Raw genomic sequence first — 24,210 nt, 5'->3', positions numbered from 1 at the left:
TTCCCACACTTGCACGTTTCCTGACACCCAGCTTCCCCAGCCCCTAGAGGCTTTCTCGGGACAATATTCCACAGTTGTCCGAACATCTTTCTCATCCCAGCCAGTGCAGGAAACCATGAGATTCAAGACAGCTTCGACCTTTACTTCAACCCCCAGCAGAACTTGATTAGACTTTCACTTCCCATCAGAAAGCCAACATTTTACCTCCAAGATAACCACTACCTATTTTTCAAAGTTCTGCTTCAGAATTAATCCAGCAATGACCCCTTTCACAGCTCTGCAGGTTTCAGGCACACCAGTGACTCTGTCCAACTGTTTTTGAATAGCTGTTCAGCAGTTGACATGTATTTGTGCCTACGATCTTAAATTTTATTTTTCTGAAATAAAGGCAGCACAGGGAGCATACACTGTATTTGCCGAGCCAGGGTGGCCTCCTAGCGGGGTCATAAACCCCAGTAGCTATTATGTGTATCGGTTCCCCCAGCAGACGGAAGCCTGGAGGCGTGGGTACCACAGGGAACCAGCCCCCAATTTTGAGGAACTCCCAAGGCACATCCAGCTAGACTTTTGCTGGCACTTGAGGGCCTTTTCCCCTCAAGTGCTATTGACTGCCCAAGAGCTATTGGCTGCCTTAAGGTTTATTTATTTGTTGTTGTTTTTTAAATTGAGTTAGAGGGAGAGAGGAAGAGAGAGAGAGACCCATTTGTTATTCCACTTATTTATGCATTCGTTGGTTGCTTCTTGTATGTGCCCTGACCAGGGATTGAACCTGCGAACTTGGGGTATCGGGATGACACTCTTAACTGACTGAGCTACCCAGCCAGCACTCTGCCTTGGGGTTTAAACACCATCTCTTCAACTGGAGTAGAAATAAACTTTCTCCAAGACTGTACACGTGTGGTTAAACATAAGTTGTGCTCAGCAATATCCTGCTCTCGTTTCGGACATGTGGAAGCCTCTATTTCCCCTTGAGTGGGACCACATGGCTAGTTCCCACCAACGGGCTGTGAGCAGAAGTGGTGTATGTACCTCATTGCTGGGGTGAAGCATAGAAAAGCGAGCTGAGTCCTCTAAGCACCTTCTTCTGTGGGGGTCAACAGGAAACCATGTGTGGAGATGGCAAAGTCACAAAAGCAAAGTAGCCTGGGTTGCTGGGTGACATCAGAGGACAGTTGGAGTGGCATCTGGGCCTGTTTGGGGATCAGTTTGTTACTGCAGCATAACACAGTCTATCCCAACTAATACAGAGTCAATTCTGGATTGTGACATATTATTCTGATTTAATGAATTTTTTTTTAATTGAAGAAGAAAAGCAAGCAAGTAGTTGGTTTCTCTTCAGTGGCACTGTAAATCTAGACTACATGATGCATTTAGGAACCTGGACTAATCCAGGGTGGGATGGTCTGCTCCTTCAGTGTAGAAATTGCTTTTCATATGGAAATTGAACTGAGTGGTCATTTTGCACTCCAGTGTGGTAGCCTATCCAATCCCAGTGTCATAGGGCTTGGTCTGTTCCTTCAATTTTTAAAAGATTTTAAATAATTTCTACATCTACTGTGAATTAATAAATATGCAGCCAGACAGACGAACTGAATCTGAAATGATACTAGGTAAAGTTTTTGGTTTTTAGTTTCTAAAATAAGAGTTTTATAAATACTACATACATTCTACATACATAAATACTAAATACATTCTGATTTACTGACATCTTATCTGGACTCCAGTAGGGGCACTAAATTGTTCAAATGTCTGGGTCACACAGAAATAATTATTTTTAAATGTTCATTTGAGTTTGCATAAATATTATAGGATATGTATTTTAACAAAGTTGTATTTTAAAGGTGACTTTTATAGTACTTGTCCAGTATTTTGATTAATTGTAATTAGACTGCCTTGCATTTTTTATGTTGGTTATATGAGTATTTAAAGACATTCTTATGAGTGTTTAATCCTAACCCAGGTAATTACTACATACCTCATTTTATAGGATTTTTATTAGGAAATGCTTGGTGAAAGCTTCACGTTGCCTTTGCCTTTAAATTATGTCCTTTTATAGCATGATGAAAATTTTATTAGGACTTTAGCATTTGTTTTTAACTTACTTACTTTTCCCCATTGTTAAATAATATATACTTTCCCTTAAGATTTAATTAAAAGCGTTTTGTGGGAGGAGGTGGGGTGGTGGTCAAACATGTTTATAATAGACAAAAATAAAGATACAAGCCCGGCTGGGTGTGGCTCAGCGGTTGAGCGTCGACCTAGGACCCAGGCGATCGGGGTTCGATTCCCGGTCAGGGCACATGCCCAGTTGCGGGTTTGATCAATGACTCTCTCATCATTGATGTTTCTCTCTCTCTCCCTCTCCTTTCTTCTCTCTGAAATCAATAAAGATATATTTTAAAAGATAAAATAAATAAATAAAGATACAAAAATGAAAATGAAAATCGCTCCCAGTCCCACCCACCAGATGGTGCATCCCCCCACTGCCCATGTTCAGTGTGGGACCGCACTGTACACAGCTTTGTATCCCACTGTTTCGGTGCCTGTCACTCCTACAATGACTTTTAGAGCTGTCCTAGTATCCCAGCCTCTGTATGTGCTCTAACGTGGACATCTTCCTATCGCAGAACATGCATTTCCAGTTCATCACTGCTCTAAACATTGTGATGAAGATGCTCGCTCATCGTTTGTACTGGGCAGAATAATGACCCTGGCAGTCACCTCCGAGACTTTTGTCAACTCACTCCAGCTGCAATGGCTGGAGGGCGCCAGCCGCAGTCCCTGACGTCGGGTGGTCACGCTCTCCCCCGACTGGCCCCACAGCGTTTCACTCAGCTGGCCGCTGCGCTCCTTGGCTTCCTCCTGCCTCTCGGCGGTCCCTGTTTGCTCTGCTTCGGCCTCCTCTGTCCCGCTTCTGAACGTGGGGGCCTCCAGGCTCAGCCCTCGAAGTTCTCCTCCTCCCAAGAGGCCGCATGCACGCCTGTGGTCTCAATGACCAGCAGCAGGCCGAAGATGCCCCAGTGGACGTCTCCAGCCCTAAACGGCACTCGGCGCCGAGTCTCGGTGCAGCTGCCCGTGGGCTTCCCCGCTCGGACAGGAGAGGCCTTCCCGCTGTCCAACTCCCAGCACTCGCCGCCTGCCTCTAACAAGATCCGCCCCACACTCTCCCTCTCCTCAGCGGCATCGCCCTGACCCAGCTCTCAGGGCCCAACCAGGGGTGTCGCCTTCCTACGCCGCCTCAACCCCTCCATGTTCTCCATTCAGCTCTCAGTGATTTCTTTGAAACTCAAATCAGATTAACGTTTCTTCTCTCTTAAAATGCTCGTGGCTTCCCACTGCACTTTAAGTAAACTCATCCTCCTTTTGGTCGCCTGCAAGGTCTTATGGAGGCAGCCTCTGCCCACCTCTAGGGCCTCACCTCTTTCTGCTGTGGTCCTTGCTCTCCAGGCCCAAGCTGCACTGGCCTCCTGCCCCAGGGCCTTTGCACCTGCCCTTTCCCCCAGGCTGCAAAGCTTTGCCCGCTGATTTTGGCACAGCTGACTCTTTCTTATCATTCAAGTTTTACTTCTTCAGAGAAACTGTCCTTGACTACCTGCTGCCCCTCCCCCATTTATCACATGGCCATTTCATTGACCTCACAGCACGCAGCAGTACCCAAAATATTCCTTGAATCTTTTGCTTGTTTCTTGCCTGTCCCTCCTTCTGGAAGATACCAGACCTGCAGCACCTAGCCTGCCGTGTCCTTCATTGTAGGGCCCCTGGAACAGGTCCCAGCTCCGAGAAGGTACCCAGTGAATATATTAAAACAACTATTCCAGTTTCCCTATCGTTTAGTCTTAGGGCTGAAGATAATATTCCAGTTAAAGTGAAGATTTGTACTTTTTTTTCATTTAGTGGAAGAACTTATTTTGGTTTCTCACCTTTTCCTGAGGGGAACTGAGGGACCACTGAAAGTAGGAGAGTAAATTAGATCAACAATCATACTGAGCAGACATACATCTAAGGTCTCAGACACTCTCCACTGGGAAACTTTTGAATTTGATACTGAAAATGCTTTTGGGGCTGTTTTAATCAACATGAATTATTTTTTGTAGTAAAACATGCATTACACAAAACTTACCATTTTAAGTCATATGTATGATTTAGTAACATAAAGTACATTCACATTGTGCAACCATCCCCACCATCCATTTCTAGAACTTTTTCAAATCTTCTCAACTAAAACTACACATTAAACAATCACTCCCCATTTCTCCCTCCCGCTCAGCCCCTAGTAACTGCGCCACTTCTGTCTCTATGAAGTTGACCTCAGAGAAGTAAAACCATATGGCATTTGCCCTTTGACTGGCTTATTTCACTTAGCAGAATGTTTTCATGTTACATACACGTTGTGGCTCATATTAGAATTTCCTTCCTTTTAAAAAACTTTATTGATTTGGGGGGGGGGGAGGAAGAAGGAGGGAGGGGGAAAAAGAGAGAGAGAGAGGGAAACATCAGTTTGTTGTTCCATTTATTCCTGCATTCATTGGTTGCTTCTTGTATGTGCCCTGACCGGGTATTAAACCCGCAACCGTGGCGCATCAGGATGATGCTCTAACCAACTGAGCTACCTGGCTAGGGCCAGAATGTCCTTCTTTTCATGGTAGAATAATATCCCACTTTCCATTTTCTTTACCCATGCATCCACCGCCTTTCGGCTACTGTGAATAATGCTATGAGCACAGGTGTGCAAACCATTGTTCAAGTCCCCGCTTTCAATTCTTTGGGGTCTCTACCTAGAACCTAAATTACTTTTAACATTATTCAATGCTGGGGGCTGGGAGTTGCTTCACCCACATCAGGACCCTAACTCAGTAGCCTACGAAGCTTCTAGTGGCCGGGCATGCTTGCGGGCGCTCCTTGCAGAGGACGGTCCTGGATTTACAGGGCACTTGCCCTCCTCGTCCCAGGCCCTACACACCCACGGCAAAGCGAAATCACCTCAGAGCAAGCAAACCCAGCAGCCCACTCAAAAACCATTCCTACTGAATTTCCAATAAAAATAAAACAAAATGTAATGATAAGACATTTTTATTAAAAGTTAAAAACATTTTCCCAGTTTACACATGCCAATAGAGAATTCCACCACCATACGGACTGCGCAAGTCACTGACAAGCGGACACAAACCTGTTTGGCAAACAGGCACCAGCTACCTAACGCCCCGGGCACTTGTATTTGGAATAAGGCTGCTCACTCAGAGGGAAACCAGACACTTACTAGAGTGTCCCTGCTGCTGCTGCCCCCAGGGACTGGCCTGATGGAAGGGCGGGAACCTCCTTGCCATAACTAGGCAGGCAGAACAGGGCAGGGCTGCTTCACCCAGCAGCCACAGCCACCAGGACCAGAGCGCTGCTCTCCACCCTGAGCAGGGTCCATCCAGGCAAGTGGCTAGCTGCTCAGCTGGGCTTTCCAGCCAGTTCTCAACCCGGGCTGCACGTTACAATCAATGGAGAACTTGGGAAGAACGAACTTGACTGCCTGAGCTGCCAGACAATGACATCGGAATCTCTGGGACTGTCGCCTGATCGACTTTCTTTTTTTGCAAGCTCCCGGGGGGGCTCTGCCGTGTAAGGTGGGGAGAACCACAGCAGCCATTTCCATCCCAGTTCCGGCCTTCCCAGAAGCCTCCCGTTCTGAATGAAAACACTTGGCATGTCTGAGAGACATACTTCTTGAGTTATAGTTATGACACACGGATGCTTAGCTTCTACCACTGATTTGTGAAGGGTTAAAAAATAACGCACCCAGATTTCATTAAAAAAGTTTATTTTCATATAAAAGTGCCAAAATATCCACCAAAGTCAGAATCTATCTCAAGAACCAGTTTACGCTAGTCATCAAAACACAAGCCTCTTTATTCACATTGTTTAAAAATCAAACTCTTCTCACACGTTCCCACAATAACTCGAGTCCCTAGAGAGCGGGAAATTTGCATTCCTATTGGCCGTGGTAGTCCATATGTCCAGGTTCATATAGGCACGGAATGGGTTGAACCCTGGGTAGTACTCCTTGCACATGACCGCCGGGCTTTCCAGGTGAGTCGAATGCTCCGTGGTGGGGCTGACGGGGCAGCAGTTTTCATACACATCGCTTTGTGGCGCCCAGATGGAACCAAAAAGTCCAGACATTGGAGATAAGCTTCGGGTGCTTGTGAGGTAGGGCTGAATATAAATGAGGAGGGGGAAAAAAAGATACGTTTTAAAAAAAAGAAGTTTGAGAAAGGCAATGTCAAGGTTGAATGTATACCCGTGAGCACCACAATGGTGTCCATCCGAGTTACTGGGACATTATTAAACTATTCTCAACAATCTGGGTTGTTTTAACTCCATCTTCCTCGGACACAGGTTTGTGAAATCCTCACCTAACTAGATAAACTTATTTTCAACCCAAGGAAGGACCCACAGTTCAAATGTCCTATGTGGATCTGAAAGGGGGAAGGTGATGGGCTTCTAAGGAGAAATGTTCCCAGTCAGGAAACCATCAGGACCCAGTCACTAACCACTGACACCTTTCCGTGCCTTTCATTTCATCTCTTATCACAGGTGCAAAGGTGAGCAGGGCCATATAAATGCAGCTGTGTCCCAGAGGGCTTCCCGGCCCCAATTCAATTTTACTTACAAGCCATCACTGCTCAGTGTAGCTTGGAAGTGGCTAGAATGTCAATGTTGGCAAGCCCCCGCCTGTCTGACTATGTGTTAGGTTCCTTCAGAGGGTGAGCTTCTATGATCTAAAGGAAGCAAGCCCGGCTTTAGCTGATCCGAATCCAACTGTATAGCTACATGAGACCAGGATTAAAAAACCATCAGAGATAAACTAGAGCTGGCCCAGGGTCACAGCACAGGTTGGGCAGCACTGACCTGAGAGCTGATGAGTCCAGGGTGTCCCCAGGCAGTCGGCACGTTGGGTGGGGTGTTCCAGGTAGACTGCGAGTTTTGATCAATAAAGTTTGTCTGAATTTCAGCAGGACACGGGAAACCATTGGGGTAATTCATGTTTTCTACAAAGAACGGGAGACATCCACACAGGTAAACAATTTTATGGTGCAAACTGAATTTTCACTCTCAGCAAAAAAACTTTCAGGGCCTTCCTTAATATATTGACAGGCTCAAGATACACGTAAAATACTTTGTGTGAACCAGGAGTTTTACTGTCACTCTCAAGTTTAAAACTTTATCAGACACATTACCTGGGAAGCCCTCAGTGAAGGTCTTCCTCTGGGCTTGATATTCTGTATGTGGTAATGTGATGGGAATCTTTCTGACACACAGACAATACTATAAAACTACTATAGATTTGAATAGTGTCAAGATTCTTACCAGTCCTTAAAATTTCATTACCTGTCATGCAAACTTCAGGCACCTGCATATATACCATATGGACTGATAAAGCAATACCAAACCAAGCACTTAGCTAAGATAATACACAGAAGCTTCACAGGCATAGGAAGAAAGTTACCACAGCATCCCCTTGTGGTTAGCATGGAGAAATGCATGTATCAAAATCCACATTAGTACAAGATCTGCTATACGTAATTCTGTCTTTGCAGAGCTAGCTCTAGTATGAGAAATCATGATCATACTATAATGTACAATCAGAGCATTTTCCAGTTTATCAGGGAAGTCTCATATCTTTTATTGTTTTTATGTTATCAGCAATTTTCCACAATTTCCCCTCCAAGCTTCTGAGCATCACTCAGGGCACAGAACTCAGGATACGCTGAGGAACAAGCAGGTAGAGGTTTCTATTCACATGGACTGGGCTGCCTAGAAAGGATGGCCAACAATGAAAGCCCCAGCCTCCCTATAGATGATCCACAATGTTAGGTCCACATAAATCCAAATGACCTAGTTCTCTTTGAAGGACTGAATAGATTAGGGTTATCTGTAGAAGCCCCCAGACACCCAGGTTTCCAGGGCTTTTTGAGGCCATATAAAATTATATATGGCAGGTATGCATGACTAGACCCATACAAAGGCACTCAGCAGCCTCCTGTAAGGTCATTCTCAAAGGCCACTCACTGTTAAAAGCACATTCTTAACAACAACAAAATAAACAAATAAACAACCACCACAAATAAAAACAAGCTCATGAATGCAGTGAACAGATTGGTGGTTGCCAGAGGTGGAGGGTTGGGGGTAGACAAAATCAGTGAAGGGGCTTAAAAAGTATAAACTTCCAGTTATAAAATAAATTAGTCCCTGGGATATAACACATAGTACGGTGACTGTAGTTAATAATTTTGTATTGTCTACTGAAAGTTGCTAAGAAGTAAATCTAAAAGTTCTCACCACAAGAAAAAAACCTGTAACTATGTATGTGATGAATGTTAACTAGACTTACTGTGGTGATCATTTCTCAATATACACAAATACTGAATCACGTTGCACACCCAAAACTATTACGTTATGTCAATTATATCTAATTTTTGTAAGGCACGTTCTTTTGCAGGTAGTGCCTTAAGGCCACACACTTCCTGCTTTCACTTTCTGAGAACAAAAGAATGGCAGTGGGATTGTTCAAACAGCTTTTACCTTCCGGAAAGGCATTGTAATCGTTCAATTCCAATGGACAGTACACATTGGGGAACTGGCCTTCACAAGTTGCACTCCAATCAATGAAACTGCTACAAAAAAAACAAGAGGTCTTGTTTCAGAAACTGTGTCAACAGATCAAGTAAAGAAAGAAGAAAGCAATTTTATTGCCCAGCATCCTGACCACTGCTAAATCCTCAATTTTGGAAAATAAAAGATGTACACACTTTCTTCTGTCACAGAATCAAAGGTCTACTTAATGCTCATACCAATGATGTGCCGTGGCAGGACGGGCGGCTTGGACAAGGAGCGCGTTCCCTTTATAACCAAGTATAAGTCTAACTAGAGGCAGAATCCGAGACCGTGGTTTATTAAGGCTGAGGAAGAACCACTGGACTACCCTGAAGTGTCTTAGCTCACACCTGAAAGGCTTAACCAAGTTCTGCTATGAAAACGTCCACCTTTCACTCAGAGCAAGGCCAGCATTTGCCTGAGGCAAATCACGACTATAAAGACGATGATTCATAATACTCTGAACACTATTATAACTAGATTCTCATTATAGAAACAAGAAAGAAAAACTAGTCATAAGCTGACCTCCCCCCAAAAGAGAATTCAAATGGATTCTGTGATTAAACACAGATAATTAATATTTTCTCAAGTTTTCATAACTCAATGACATATTAATAGCCATAAACAAATTTAAGGAACAGCAATTCTGTAACTATTTTTCAATACTCAAAGCATTTGAGCTTTTAAAAATGTAAATGTGTTCAAGGTTAATACCATGGGAAAATGGAAATTTTTGCCCTGTTGGGGGGTAGGAATTAGGCGTCACTGCTTTTTCAATTTTGCCTCTAATATAGTAATAGCTTCTCTTTTCACTCTAAAGAAAAAAAGAAATGATGCGGTCACCAGCTATATTATTTATTACTTTTACTTCCTTTATGTTTCTCTCGATGCCTGGTTTGTTACTTTCCAAGACATCACAATGCAACTCCAAAAGGCAGATGGCAACGTCCAACTAAGGTAACAGGCCCTCGATTCAAGTCTTAACAGATGGAATTCAAGTCCCCACCACAAGCCCTCAGGCTAAGCAAGGTGGCCAGCAGCCAAGAGTCTTGTACCTATTGTGCACCGAGGCCGGTCCCTGCATCACACCAGGCACTGTGTTCTCCAGGGCACAGCTGAAGCCGCTCGTCACACACACGGGCTGTGTGGGCCACAGGTCTCCAGGTGGGTAAAGACCTAAGGAAGAGAGCAAGGCCTTTCAGTTCCCCTTCCTCCCTCCAGAAAGCCCCCATGTTACCCCCACACGCTGACCACGTCTGCTTTCCCGATTCCTTTCAGGATATGCTTTCAGAATATAAAGTGGAAATAGAGCATACTGCTTCAGAATTACTTCAGAAGGTGTACGCCTGTCTCCTGACCAGGACTACAGGATACTCGCAATGACTCAACAAGTATAGAAGGGCCTACTTTCCGCAGGGCCCCGTTACGGACACCAATGACACAGCAGTGAACTGGCTTTCATCCCAGTGGGCAGAGGCAGACGGCAGACAGAGGTGAGCACGGCAGAGGGTCTAAGTGCTACGATGCAGACATTGTAAACAGGACAGTGGAGGCCTCGAGGCCTCGCTGAGGGAATATCTGATCCATCCAACATGTGAATGAGGTGAAAAGTGAGCCAAAGAAATGTGGGGGAGGTGTGCTCCAGGCACAGGAAACAAAACTAACTGTGAAGTCCCCAAAGTGGGAGTGTTTCTTGTGAGTTCAGAACAGCAAGGATACTGTGTGGCCAGTGAGGATGGGGTGAGCAGTGAGCAGTGGGAGATGAGGTCAGACAGCTGACGGGGAGCCAGAGAGCACAGTGCCTGGTGGGCCCCATTAAGGATGTGGGCACTGACTTTGATAAGATGCAAAGCCCCTGGAAGGTTCTAAGCAGAGTGACTGCCAGGAGATAAGTCTGCAAGGGATTCTCACATCTCTGTACATCTTGCAAGCAGAGAGAGGCCCTGGATGCCTTTGTTCTGAACTATTTAAGGATGTTTGCTAAGCAAAAGCTTGCAACATACACTGTCTCCCTCTGGGACAGAGGGAGACATGCTTACTGCCTGTTATAAAAGATACTGGTTCCTTAAATTCAAGGTTGCTTCCTGTAATGGAACTCACGCTGTATGCAAGCATCTGGGCCTGTTTGAGTCACCCCTGTGCCACTTGGTATCAAGAGTAGTTAATGCAAATATGATATTACTCATGCACCTGGCTTGGCCCCAGCTGGCGGGGCCCCCAGGGGCTGGGATCCTGGTATCAGGCCTGGGGTGGGAGTGAGGCAGATTAACGGACTTATAGGTCATAGGGAGGTGGGGGCACAGGAGGAGAGGGCAGGAAAAACAAGTAGGCTTAGGTGCTTGAGCCTCATGCTTCGTAGGCTCTCCAACGGGGCCTCAGCACAGAGTCAATGCAGAGGGGGCAACTGAAGTCGGAGGTTCTCGATGACACCGGTGCAGAAGGCAGGTGCCTTCCCAATGCATAAAAGCTCAGTGACGTGGTTCGGAGAAGAGGGCACCGGGGCAATGGCCCTGTCCCACCCAAGCCCCCCAGCCCACAATGCAGAACACCTGACTGGTGTCTGGAGCAAGAGAAACGAGCCTCACCTTTATCTTCTTCAAGGCCTGCGGGCCCGGCAGGAAGGCTGGGGCAGGGGAGTTCTGCATATTGGGGGAGGCTATTCACATCTCTGTGGGGAAAGCGAGAAAATGAAGATCTCTGATTTTTTCTGTAAGAGGAAATACTGAATTTGTATAACCAAATCTGATGGAGTTTTTACATGAATTCTTCTCCCAAGAAACAAACAGATACTAGAGACATAACAGTAGAGCCAGAAAAGGGTTGAGGAATACTGGATCCCCAAGATCCACAAAGACTTCCTTTAATAAACAACAACTCAACGACTTTAACTAAGGCCACCAAGGCCACCTACAGTTTCATATCTGCCTGCCACTAGCTGGCAGCAATTCTGCACCCCGAGTTTACTTTCTACCCCTAACAAAAACAGTACTTACAGAGCTTTCCTTGTACTCTAGCTGAGTGGTTTTTCCCCATCAACTCACCAATTTAATTTTAATGACATCCTAGCCTCTCACAGTGTGGCCAATGTCTAAGAAAACGAATTCCGTCTCTCAATCTGAAACCCTCTCCTCCTACATGGCTTCCTCCTCTCACTCAGTGAAAGGTGCTTGTTTATTTTGTCTGATGCTACCGTAAGCATCACACGGTGGGATTGTAAACATGTAGCATCTACCAGGTTCTTGTAAAATTTCCTAAATCACCAATGCTCTGCTTTAATTCAAGTCCCAGCAAAGGGGAGATGATACCCATCCTTATAATGATTACGGTGTCTTCTTTTTACTTTCAGGATGGGAGACTTTCTAACAGTCACATCACAGAAGGGACCAGCGATACCAGAGACACCCCAATGTGAACCGTGGTCACTTGGAAGGATCCTGCTTTCTGAATTACCAGTAAAATCAGATTTCACTTCCTCGCATCCTTCAAATGTTTTCATACTTTACCCCACAGACCAAGTACAAAGAAGAAACATGCTGACAGAAAAAGCACTACTGGAAGCACATGGTGAGAGCTGGGAAACTGAAAACCTACGTGGGTTTGCAGATGCTATGACAAAGATTCAGGGAGATGGGTGTTTCCAAAGGAAAGTCATTTTGTGAAATATTGTCTCCTGCAACAAAACAAAACAAAAATTGTCACAAGTTTTCCCAAATATAATTCAACTGCATGATGTCTTATAATGCAAATGGGTTAATGTCATTAACCCCTACTGAGTGATTTATTTTCACTTTAAACTGATATTTATACATTCAGTAATTTAATTTTTAAAATGTCTTTTGTAATTTATCTTTTCATTGAAAACTTAATAAAACACATTTAAATATATGAATTTTGCCTTAATAATATTTTCATCATGGAGAAAAAGCTGAAACCATTAATATTATGTAACTTTTAAAAGGGGATTTTTCTAAGAAAATAAATTTTGCTATATAAATAGACCAGCTTATAAAAGTAACACGTTCATTTAAAATAAACAAAAGTTTAAAAGAGAAAACTATAAGCCACCTATAATTATACAGTGGTGCCTTGGTTTTCCAATGTCTCCGTTGACGAACATTTCAATTTACGAACGCCGTAAACCCTAAAGTAAATGCTTCGGTTTTCGAACCCGCCTCAGAAGTCGAACATGCCACATGGCTTCTGCTGAGGGCAAGATCCTGAGGCCCAGCTGTTGGCTGTTGATCCCTCGGTTTTCGAATGTTTCAGAACTCGAACGGTCTTCCAGAACAGATTACATTTGAAAACCGAGCTACCACTGTACTATCATTATCAAGATTTAGAAATAGCTCTTACAATCTTTCATGTGTACATGTATGTGTGAAATTGTATAACTCATATACATGTTGCCTTTTTGGTCTTTTACACCATTAATTACATTGGGGGCACTTTCCTGATGTTATATAACCCTCAATTTTTATCATCCTTCTGTCAGCCTCTCCCCCTTAACAAAAGCTACAATTCTATTTTTTGTTACTGTTAAGCACTGAATTTTAAGAAGTCTTGCATTAGCATCATCAGGCAAACTCTGTATTCAGCAGTGGTTGAAGCTGTGCGTGGTGTGGGCTGTGAAAACCAAGCTTTCTCTGGGCAAGAAAACCAGCTCTGCTGTCCACAAAATGCCAAGTGGCCGCCTTTATCCAAGCCCCTGGGTTCTCAACGCGGGTCCCCCAGAGGGGGCAGGACTGGCTTGTTTCTTGGGGACTGAGATGATGTTATCTTTCGGTGCGCAGTACACAGTAATAAACAGATTGCAGTGAATCTCAGCGGTATTAACGTTTTATGGAGGTCATTAGGAAAACAATGACTGATGAGGCTCCTAGGGGAGGAGAGGGACCCGATAATTTAAAGGAAAGGCTGAGAAACATGGACTGAAATCCCACGTGGACGCTTTGTCTAGGTTTTTATGGCTACTAGCACCCTGATCTCTCAGACAGGACCTGCTAATAAACGTATCACTGCTGGTAGGAGGGCCGCCCTGGAGCGCCTGGGTTACTCTCAGGACTCACCGGCTGGCAGGAAGTGCTGAGGGGCCACCACGGGCTTCTTGTCCCCGTCAGAGCTGCTGCTGCTGCTGCTCCAGCTGCCCCAGCTGCCCCGGCTGGCGCGCACGCTGCCCGACGAGCTGCCGCAGTCCGAGCTGGAATCTGAGCAGGACTTCTCCACGCACTGCTTCCCCGGCTTCTGGAAGTAACCCTCTGTGGGAGGGGAGAGAGAAGAGCTGACCCCATGCTTCACTTAGACAATTTTCAACTGATGCCATTTCCCAGAGAAGGAGAGGGGTGAGGTGATGAAGACAGCAAGGTTCAACCCCAGGGTCAGCCAACGCTTCTGAACCGACACTAATGACGGGACGTTGAGAACAGTGGGGCTGGGCTGTGTCTCTTCTGCCTATGGGATGGGTAAGAGTCCGGGGCTCATTCCGTCCATGTCAGTGATAGCCTGTGTCTAAAAACGGTTCTGGGAGTAACAAACACTTCTCTCAAGAAGCCAAGGCTGGTCTATTGGACTGCAGATCCGCAGGTAATTTCCCCCTCTCTTTTATTAAGATACCCACTAAGAGCTTCAAAATATTGCTTATGTGTGGGTGGGAAGAGCCTCCAATGAGACCAAAAAGCGACGCAGGTGTCAAGGGAAAGAACAAAAGACAAAGATAGAAACCCACTAACTCTGTCAGCCTGTGTGTACCGATGCGGGCAGGGGCCTGGGAACGTGCGTGTTGGTTGGGAGGATTACACCTCCCCCACCCCGTACCCTCCCGCCTGACCTGCCAACTTCAGTGGCCCTTTAATCCTCACCTGAAGATAGTTATTTTCCATTGCTTTTCAGAGAGAGTAGATTGGGGGGGGGGGGGGGCATCCATATGAGAGACATACATCGATTGATCGCCTCCTGCACGTGCCCTGACCAGGAATGGGGATGGGGATCGAGCCTGCAAACAGGTACGTGCCCTTGGCCAGAATCAAACCCAGGACCCGAGTCCATGGGGCAACGCTCTAACCACTGAGCCAAACCGGCCAGGGCTTCATTGGCCCTTTAGCCTCCAGTTACGCTCTGCCCTACCCTGGACCTAGCACTGGGTGCCTTCTGCCTCCTACTCCCAGCAGTCCTTGGGTGGGACAGAGGCCTGGCTCTGAAGGAACCTCCTGGCTCAGGTGTGTGAGAACAGCTACTATGCTCATAACCTGGCTATTGCCTGGAGCAAGCAGCCATTGTTCCTTCAGCAGTCTGCACGGGGACAGTTAGAATGGCCAGATTCCAAGGAGGTGGGAGGGAGGAGGGGGCAACACTGGAGGCCTGTCCAGGCACAAAAGAATCTTAGCTTTCGGGTCTCATCCTGACAGCTTTCCATTCGAAGTTGCCTGTAAAGCAATAATCTCATCAAGATGCCACTTCTCTCACACTGGGCATTTCCTCAAGGGTACAAAAATCCCACCAGAAGCACCATTTGCAGCTCAGTGAGTTCCATACCTGCCTCTCTCTGTGCAGCAGGTAAGCTTCTTCCAATGCCAGCATCTGTCTTACACATGTCCCCAGGAGTCTCCTGTGGACACCAGTTTCTTACATCGATGTCACGGCTCAGCTGAGACCTTTCAAATTCACTGCACACAAGTTTTAATTCACTCTGTTCAGAAGGCCTGGAAGAGCCACACACAAAAAAAATCACATCCGCATGTTATCACGTGCACATGCAAACCGCTTTCCAGGAGACTACTACAGGTGAAAATATGAATCAGGAACACCTTGGGATCGCTTTCCTTTGGGTCTGATGGGAGAAGATGGTGAGTAAAGGAAAGATATCCAAAAGAAAAAGATTTTGCCATTTTAGTATTAGAATTAACTTGGAGGTCATTTCATCTACTTTTGCATTTTACAATGAGAAGAATAAAACTCCCCAAGGTTAACTGAGTCACTCCGGGTCAACTGCTAAGTGGAAGGTCTAGGTCCAGAATCCAGGACTCTTGGCTTGTCTTCCTTGGTTTTAGTATAAAATGCGAATCTCAATAGATGACCCTGCTCCTTGGTGTCTGGGGGAGGGTGCTGAGCGTTCGTTTAATGTTTTTCTTATTTATTCATTTAGCGAACATTTGCTGAGTGACGACCATGTCCATGTATTGTTAGAAAACAAGCAGTGTCTACAAAGGATCAAGTTCCTCCCCCAAGGAGTTCCAATAATCACCTCTCTCCTCCTAGGCCTTGAACTCCTTAAGGGAAGAACTGTCTCCCAATTGTGTAAATGGCCATCTGGAAATGTGCAGAGGATGCTAGGGGATACCTAGATGATTATTTCATCTGGTCTGATTTCAGTCCTCTTGTTAGGTTTGTAGGATGGCAATTAAGGAGGTCCAATATGTGGGAAATAGCACACAATTTTACTGGTTTCTGACCACTCAAGGTAGAGAGTATATAGATAGAAGCAGGAGCCAAGGACACAGAGGAGCCAACAGCCACCTCCTTCTTAAGCATCATGTTCTCAAAACATCCCGATTAGCTACAAGCTACTTGAAAGCTACATTTTAAGAAGGTGTTTCTTTAGCATGTCAGAAATCTGCTTTCAAATATATATCATTTAATTGGTGAAATTCCACTCTAATTTCATATCTTTCTATAGGTTCATATCAGGAAAATGTAAAACATTAGAGTGGCCATTATTAGTCAATCAAATTTTTATAAAAATACACATAAGAGAATACAAGGTGTAACTTTCCTTTCTTTGGGACACTGCATTAAAGCTTTCAATTAATTTAGCCTTAATAATTTTGGCCTACATCAGGATAATTAGCCATCAACAATTAGTATTCAATATTAACAACAAACTGACAAAGAGTTTCCTTCTTTTTTTCATAGTTGCATTTTGCTGCTCGCTATGAGCCAGGGACAACTAGAGCCTGGAGCTGCCCGGCCCTTCTCAGCAGAGTGCGTGTAAGAATTGCTGGGGAGCTTATCGCAGCGCTGAATCAGAGTCTGAGCTCCAGATGCAGCCTCCTGGGGACCCAGAGGCAGACACTGTAACCAGAAACACACACGCTTCCCATCAGCGTGCTTGCCACATGCGGGTTGTTTGGCCAGAGTTCCCTTTCAATAATACGGGGAATGCAGCAAGGTGGACCCTGGACCCATGCAAATCTGGAATGACTGGAGAACAACTGGACAGAAACTCATTTAAGCACCTAGCTGAGCTCACGAGAAAGAAATCCCCAGATGCCAGAACTCAAAAGAAGAAAAAGCCAGAGGGTGATGATGGACGGATTACTTGGGAGAAAACAGGCTTTAAGGCCCAGGGCTTGGGTCTCAGTGTCCAGATGGCAGCATATAGGAGTCAGGGAGCTGGGGCTAAGTCTCCCACAGTGGAGCCCTGGAAGGGGACACTGTCAGTGCAAGGGACACCTGAAAAATAAGAAGTTCCTCCACGACCCCAGGAGGAAGAGGCAAGGGCTGTCTCTGCTGGGGGCTCCTGACTTGTGTACACATTGAGTGTGGGAAGTCTAACCTGAGAAATCAAAACTGTACACACTACTGACCTGGTGACTAGCAAAACAAAACAAAACCCCAAAACTCAAGCTGAGAAACTTACACAATATTATATTTAGAGGGATATTTCTGGAAACGTGGAAATACGGGATTCCCAGATAAACACTGCCTAGCTCCTTTGTTTTACTGATAAGAAAACAAAAGCTCAGGAAGAGTAAGTGTCCCAGGAAGCAAGGCTGCCAGAGGAGAATGCCAAATGGCCTGGCTCCAACCCGGGCTCGGCCCCTCACCGCTCCGGGGCCTGAAGCAAACACGGAATGTCTGGGCATCTCACTTCCCGCAACCTAAGGACCCGCCCTGCAGGACTGAACCAGGCTTCCCGGAGTGGTGACTATCCCCTTTCGTGTGGAAGGTCCTGGCACAGAGGGTGTTCTAGGCTTTTCCTCTAAAACTTCCCATAGCTTTTAGCATATATTTATAAAGTAAAAATTTGAAAAATCTGTTCATGTGAAAGTATTTTTAACAAAATAAATGTAAACACAACCAGGAAATATGTTCATTTTAAGAGCATTTATCTCAAAATACAAACATCTACACTCATATTATCTGTATCCAACATAAAAGAAATAAGATTCAAAGATAACAGCTAAATGCAGAGATAATAGCTAAATGTAGAGTGGAAGTAGAGTAAAAGATAGATAAAAAACAAAACAAAAAAACAAAAAAAGTAGATCAGAATCTTCAAGGGATTGTAAAAATTACACACCTCAGGACCTGAGCAGCACCCCTTTTCTTGTTTTTTCTACACGTTCGATTTTTATTCCAATTTAAATTTTGTAAATTTCCTTCTTTTTTCTCCTGAAGCTTCTTCTTCCTATAAGGATCTTCTTGCTAAAGAGAAAAAACACACAAAAACTTTTAGTTAAGGTTTAAACTGACTAAATATGCATTTAAAAAACCCCACCCCTCTATGATTTTTTTAAAGAACTTTGCATAGAAACATTTGGTCAAGTTAATCTGGAAAAATAAGGGGGGAGGAGTATGATTTTTTTAAATAAACTTTTGAAGACCAACCCTGTATGAATTTCAGAACGTCCCAACACTGGTGAAAACTGAGACGTGCATTTCTCAGACTCTAGTTTGTTTTCATTTCCCTTCTTTCTCTACCTCCCTCAACCTCCGCAGAAAGAAAGAAAAAACTGTTGCCTATAAAATTCCTAAGGAGCGAAAAAGGAAAAACATCTGTTAGCAATTTATGGTCAGCTCGCTGTTAACTTCAGCAGCAATAAATCTCCAGCCTTCACCTGTTAATTTGGCATTGCAATTCCCATGAATTACCACCGAAGAAAAATCATGTAAAAACCCGACTTAGGAGTAATTTGTGTATTTACATTTTTATTTGTTTACAGATGAACTTCAGGAGAACAGCCAAATCTCCATAGACTGCTCCAAACTAGTTTAAGCTTTTTAAGTAAATAAGGCAAGAATATGCTTGATGTTTTTTCAGTGTGGTTCTGAAAAAACTTAATTTAGCATGAGATGCACATAGAATTGACCCTTTGAACAATGCAGGGGTTAGGGGTGCTGACTCTCTCCATGCAGTCGAAAATCCACATATTACTTCTACTTTGTTTTATTATTATTATTTTAGTATTAAGTACAATACATTTATTTTACCTGGGTTTACAAAAAATAAGTTCATGTTATCTCTGTTACAAAATTTGTCAGCACTAAAATAGCTTGGGATAATAATGGACTTTGATGTCTCATGGCTATTTCGTGGCTAATCTAAACATAACTCTTAAAACTTTTAACTCCCAAAACTTAAGTACTAATAGCCTACTGTTGACCGGAAGCCTTACCAATAACATAAACAGTTGATTAACATATTTTGCATGTTATATTCATTCTTATGATAAAATGAGCTAGAGAAAAGAAAATGTTATTAAGAAAAATCATAAGGGAGAGAAAGTAACATTTACAGTATTTACTGGAAAAAATCCACCTATAAGTGGACCTGTGCAGTTCAAACCAGTGTTGTTCAAGGGTCAACTATATATTTTATATATATGTAAAAATTTTATATACACACACACACTTTTTTTTTCACTTGGGCTTTTTCCTTTTAAATGTTAGGCATGGTCTATTAACAGGCCCAGAGAAAGGTGGATTCCCTTGTCCTTTAAAATTTTAAAGTAGCTCATGCTTTTACTGTCTTCTAATACTTGTTCTTTCTCTTCCTTGCACCACGCTGCCCCTTGAAGCAAAGGCACTGTCATGTCAGCAGGGGGAGGTGGTGGGAGCTCACACTGAGACCCCAGGGCCCTTAAGGGTGTTGGGTCTTTTCAGGGGGAAAAGCCTTCTCAGGGACCTCACCAAGGCAGATCCCCTAGCTCAGAGCCCTCTTCCTACTGACCCTCAGGATTCACGTCTCATAAAGAGCAATAATTGGCTCATGTTACCTTCTTTTTTCAGGAGGTTTGTCCAGAAATCAGAGTGGGAATCCATGAGGTTCTAACATACACTTGGCTAACACATACGTGACTTGGAAGAAAAATGAAAGGTCTTAGATGCCTGCATGTTACATGCAGGCTGGGGTGTTGAAAGCCTTGTATATCTATTAAAGCAATATTGTTTATTACTAAAATAAACAACTAGAAATAAATGAAATTGCAACTGTATAAGTGGTGGGATTATGGGACTTTTTTCTTTCTTCCTTACACTTCTTTATTTTCCCCCCAATAAATATGTATTAACTTTTTTTCTGCTTCTGAAGATATTTTTAAAACACGTCAAGTTAAACATACAAAGCTCTATTCTATAGGACCTTATGCTAATTGCTTAAGTCTGATGAGAAACAGGCACATTAAAGAAATCCGATCAGAGACAATTCAGATTAAACATTAGAAACATACCATATTGGTGCATGTATTGTTCCCTGTGTATTTCTAACTTTGGGGTGGGAGGGTTCTCCTCTCCTGCCCTATCCTGAAAGGCTTTTCAAGCAAGGACCTGAGCCTTTCTGTCCCTCCAGGATCACATACAAATAAAGGATCAGTCTCTAAGTGGAGTCAGAGACAGTGAGTCAGAGACAGTAATCACTCTGACACTGGCTGCCTTTCTCAAATCAATCTGGTTAGAACTGTCACCACGTGCAAACAAGGAGGTACATACACATTTTAGGACTCCAGAGAGGTGGGGGTTGGTGGTCAGAAGCATCATCACTTTCTCTGAATATTTTAAAGAGTGAACTTTAGGACAGTGCTGGACACTTTGGACTCACAGAGACGCAAATGGAATGACCAAGAAGCAGCGTCCACGATGAAACACAGGGCGGGACAGGAAGAGGGTATGGATGACAGTGGGAAGACAGGTGACACAGAGGAATGAAAGTCCAACGAACGGGCTTTTTTCTGGCGCTGTGTGTGTGAGAGAGAGAGAGAGAGAAAGAGAGGAGAGAAAGAGGGAGAGAGAGGGGAGAGAGAGGGAGAGAGAGAGGAGAGAGAGAGAACACAGGTCTACAACGGAAGCAGCAAATGGAACATTGTGTGGAAAGCAAATCAGAGAATCAGCCTTGTCAAGAAACGAGAGGAATAATAAAGGGACAGCCTGGCTCTTTGCTTCCCGGTGGAGAGGGTGTCACATACAGGGAGGCAGGGCTAACCAGGAAACTGAGTCCACGTAGTGTTGCAGTTAAGCTCACAGTCCCTGAGGCCAAACGGCCCGGTTTGAATGTCGCCGGTGCTTTCCGGCTGCGTGAGCTCGGGTAGGTGACTTAGCTGCTCTCTGCCTCGGTTTCCTGAGTCTTCCTCAAGAGACTGTGGTGAGGATTAAACTAGCTGACACGCAGTAAGGAGTTTATATCAGACTGAGCTGTGATTGCCATCACTACTGAATTACTTGGTCTAGCTAAGTTCTCTGGTCTCCCCGATAGAAGGAACAATGTGGCTGACTGCTGGGCAGGGAAATAAAAGCAAAGGAAGAAACCAGAGATATCGCAGACTGGCTGCTGAAAAGTATTCTTAAAGTCACTGCATGTAAAGAAAAGCAAATAAAAATAAGAGCGAAAGGACAAACCAAGAAAAAATGGAATACACTTTTTGACAAAGAATTAATAGCTTTACATATGTTCTTACAGAAAATAAGAAAAAATACTAACATTCAATAGAACAGTGGGCAAGAAACATGAAATGCAAATTCACAAAAGAAACGTAAAAGGCCACACAAAAAAAGTGTTCATCCAAAATATTTAATAATAAACTACGTTTTGAGGAAAGGCAAATTTAGACCAGTTTGTATCTCATCTTTCCATTTTGGTTTTAGAAACTTCAGCTGCGTTCACACTGGGCGTTTCTGCCTGCAAACTCTAGGGCAGGGCGGGGGCAGGGCACTGTTGACAGCGTCTGACTCTGAGAGTGAACGTGGAACGCGGTTAGGCGCTTACTTCTTAGTTTATAAAAAATATGCATATTAAAAAAAAAATTTCACTGCTAGGATTTTGGATGGATGATTTTTTACTTGTGTTTTCAGAATTTTACAAAAAATGAAATGAAGGAAAATGCTCCCTTTTCCCTAGTAAAAGATGCACATTCAAACAAAACAAACGCCCAGCTGGTGGAGCATCACCCCAGGCACCAGGTCTATTCCCGCGCAGGGCACGTGCCCGGGGTGCGGTTTCTCATCAATGCATCTCTCTCCCTCTTCCTTTCTCTCTTTGAAATCAATAAAAAAAATATATTAAAAAAACCCCACAATATTCACCTATCACATTGACCAAAATTTCGCAAAAAAAGCAGTGCTGCTGAGAACAGAGCGAAACCAGCCTCTCGTGTATCGTGCATGGGACAGTAAATCGTTACCAGCTTCCAGGAGAACAACCCGGCTGAGCACGTGAGGAGACTTAATCAGTGGATATTCTTTTGTTCTATTTCTAGAAAGGAGGTATCGGGTATACAGGCAAGATTTAGGAACAAAATAGTTCATCATAGTGTTATTTGTGAAAATAAAAAGTTGTAAACAACTTGAATGTCCAACTGCAGGGAACGGTTTAGCTTATGGCATAATTAAATGATGGAATGTTATGTAGCCCCTGAAAACAAAGCTCTCCGTTCATTTCTAACATGAGAATATTTAGAATGACAACATTATAACAAAGCTACATAAACACAATAATGATCCTAGGTTTTTAAAAATTTGAGAAGAAAAGCAGAATACAGAAAAATGTGAAAGCGGTTCATTTTGGCTAGATCTTTTCCTCCTTTATGCTTCTATAATAATCATGAGTTCCTTTATTAAGGGGAAAAACATTTGCTTAAAAGAAAATAAACAACCAAGGCTAGGGTCAAAGTTTAGTTTGTGGCTCTCAACCCTGGGCTTCAACCTTCTTTGCCAATAAATCTAGAGGAATGTTCCTATGTGCTATAGAGATTTTATTTCTAAGCTGCAAAATTAGGCCCTGAGAATGTTCTAGAAAAACAAACATTAAGCAATACACTTGGGAATGTGTTTATTGAGAATGATTTTCTCCAAACCAACAGTGAAATGGAAAGTACATTCATGCATGGGGTTGTAAAGGAGAGCTCTACAAAACTGGGAGTGAGTCACAGAGCCAGCAAAGAAACGACAGGCGACAGATAGTCCCCCACACTGCACCAGAAAATCCACAGCCTTGAACCACAAAGCACAGCCTGAGTCCCCCACATCCTTGGACTCACTGCATCCCGACTGTTGAGCTGGCTGCCACCGCTTGGTGCAGATGTCTGTCCTACACCAGGGTTCATGGACTAGAAAAGGAAGGAGGAATACAGACAGTGACCGGGACCCAGTGAAGAAATGTCTGGGCTCCAGAGAGAGAGACAGAAAACAAAAACCAAAGAACTGGGATAAATTAAGAAAAATGCCATAACCAGGGGCACAAGTGTAGAGAGCTAGCCTGGCCCAGGAGCTGAGAGCTGAGTCTGAGATAGGGAAACGGTGCCCACACAGGTGGCAGATGGGTGCCAGCAACAGCACCACATGGCACTGTTCCTCTGGGCCGCCACCTCCTTGTGGCCCTCAGACTGAGGGAACCCGGAATGACCAGATTTACAAACCTTGGAGTTGTTGCAAATGGCTGTGTAAGAAAAGGTGGCCCCTCTCCTATATGCAATCAGGTGTGAAGAAGTCCTGTTGGTTTTTCTTCAAATCTCTTACCCACTCTTCCTATCCCTTACCCCTGCCTCTGTCCTAACACAGGTTACATCACACCTCCTAGCAGAGTAACAGCAACTATTTGATGAAAATGAAAGTGATACAAAAATTCATGTTTGTTATAAAGTTTAAGCAAAAATAGGGGAATATAAAGAAGGAAAAAAGAAATCATTCCAAATCCCACCCTTCAGAAATAACCAGGGTCTCCCACTGATTATTTGACAAACCTATTTTTTACTCTCTACAAATCTATGCACATGTAAGGATGGTGGGACAGATGATGGGAATCATAACACTAGAACCAGGCATTATTTTTAGATAAAAATTTAAGGCTCAATTTTATTTGAATTTTACATAAGAAAGTGAAGTAGAACCAAAGGAACTGCCAACTCTGAAATAATTGTTTTTCCTCCACGTGATATATTAATTTCTTAAGGATCTCTCTAAGGTTAAGAAAGTTTGTGAAAGATAGTTTTCACCCTTTTAAACTACACATTTCAGTTTTACACAGTTTTGACTCTCTATGAAAAAAGATAAAATTAAAACTTATTTTCACCTACCTTCCTATCCCCCCTCCCATTTTTGCAGATATTACTATTTTTGCTTGTTAACATTTTAATATTTGCAATCTGTTCTACAAGTATAATTGCCCACTGTTTAGTCTTAGTTCTGAATATAAAATGGGTAGAAACCTCAACAATAGACTTTCAATACGGCTTCCTCAACCCTGGGTCTTTATTTCTTTCTTCTATCTTGGTTGGCTAAATTTCATTAACTTCATTTTTCAACAAAGGCTCGTGAATTCATTTGTGTTGAAGGATGTATGCCTGTTGCCCTTGTACTTGAGTG

The 24,210-nt window shown here is 43.8% G+C and overlaps 1 protein-coding gene across 6 annotated transcripts in view; it reads right to left on the bottom strand.

Annotated features, from left to right (window-relative positions):
• Positions 1–5,789: 5,789 nt before the first annotated feature.
• The window catches only part of TMEM131L (transmembrane 131 like), a 136,198-nt gene continuing 117,777 nt past the window's right edge, over positions 5,790–24,210 (bottom strand). For 3 of the 6 annotated variants that reach the window (XM_081136613.1, XM_081136615.1, XM_081136618.1), the window contains 9 exons: positions 17,939–18,063; positions 15,172–15,338; positions 13,710–13,898; positions 12,235–12,313; positions 11,229–11,311; positions 9,699–9,819; positions 8,572–8,663; positions 6,898–7,037; positions 5,790–6,201 (listed from right to left, as the gene is read on the bottom strand). In XM_081136613.1, the coding sequence (XP_080992739.1) occupies positions 5,926–6,201; positions 6,898–7,037; positions 8,572–8,663; positions 9,699–9,819; positions 11,229–11,311; positions 12,235–12,313; positions 13,710–13,898; positions 15,172–15,338; positions 17,939–18,063 (1,272 nt within the window). In that variant the 3' untranslated portion in view covers positions 5,790–5,925. The remainder of the gene's footprint in view (positions 6,202–6,897; positions 7,038–8,571; positions 8,664–9,698; positions 9,820–11,228; positions 11,312–12,234; positions 12,314–13,709; positions 13,899–15,171; positions 15,339–17,938; positions 18,064–24,210) is intronic. The other 3 variants (XM_081136614.1, XM_081136616.1, XM_081136617.1) reach the window with 2 other exon arrangements.

This window comes from Miniopterus schreibersii (assembly GCF_964146895.1).
Source record: "Miniopterus schreibersii genome assembly, chromosome: 4".
Classification (NCBI taxonomy): Eukaryota; Metazoa; Chordata; class Mammalia; order Chiroptera; family Miniopteridae; genus Miniopterus; species Miniopterus schreibersii.
This window is presented reverse-complemented; position numbering and strand designations above follow the sequence as displayed.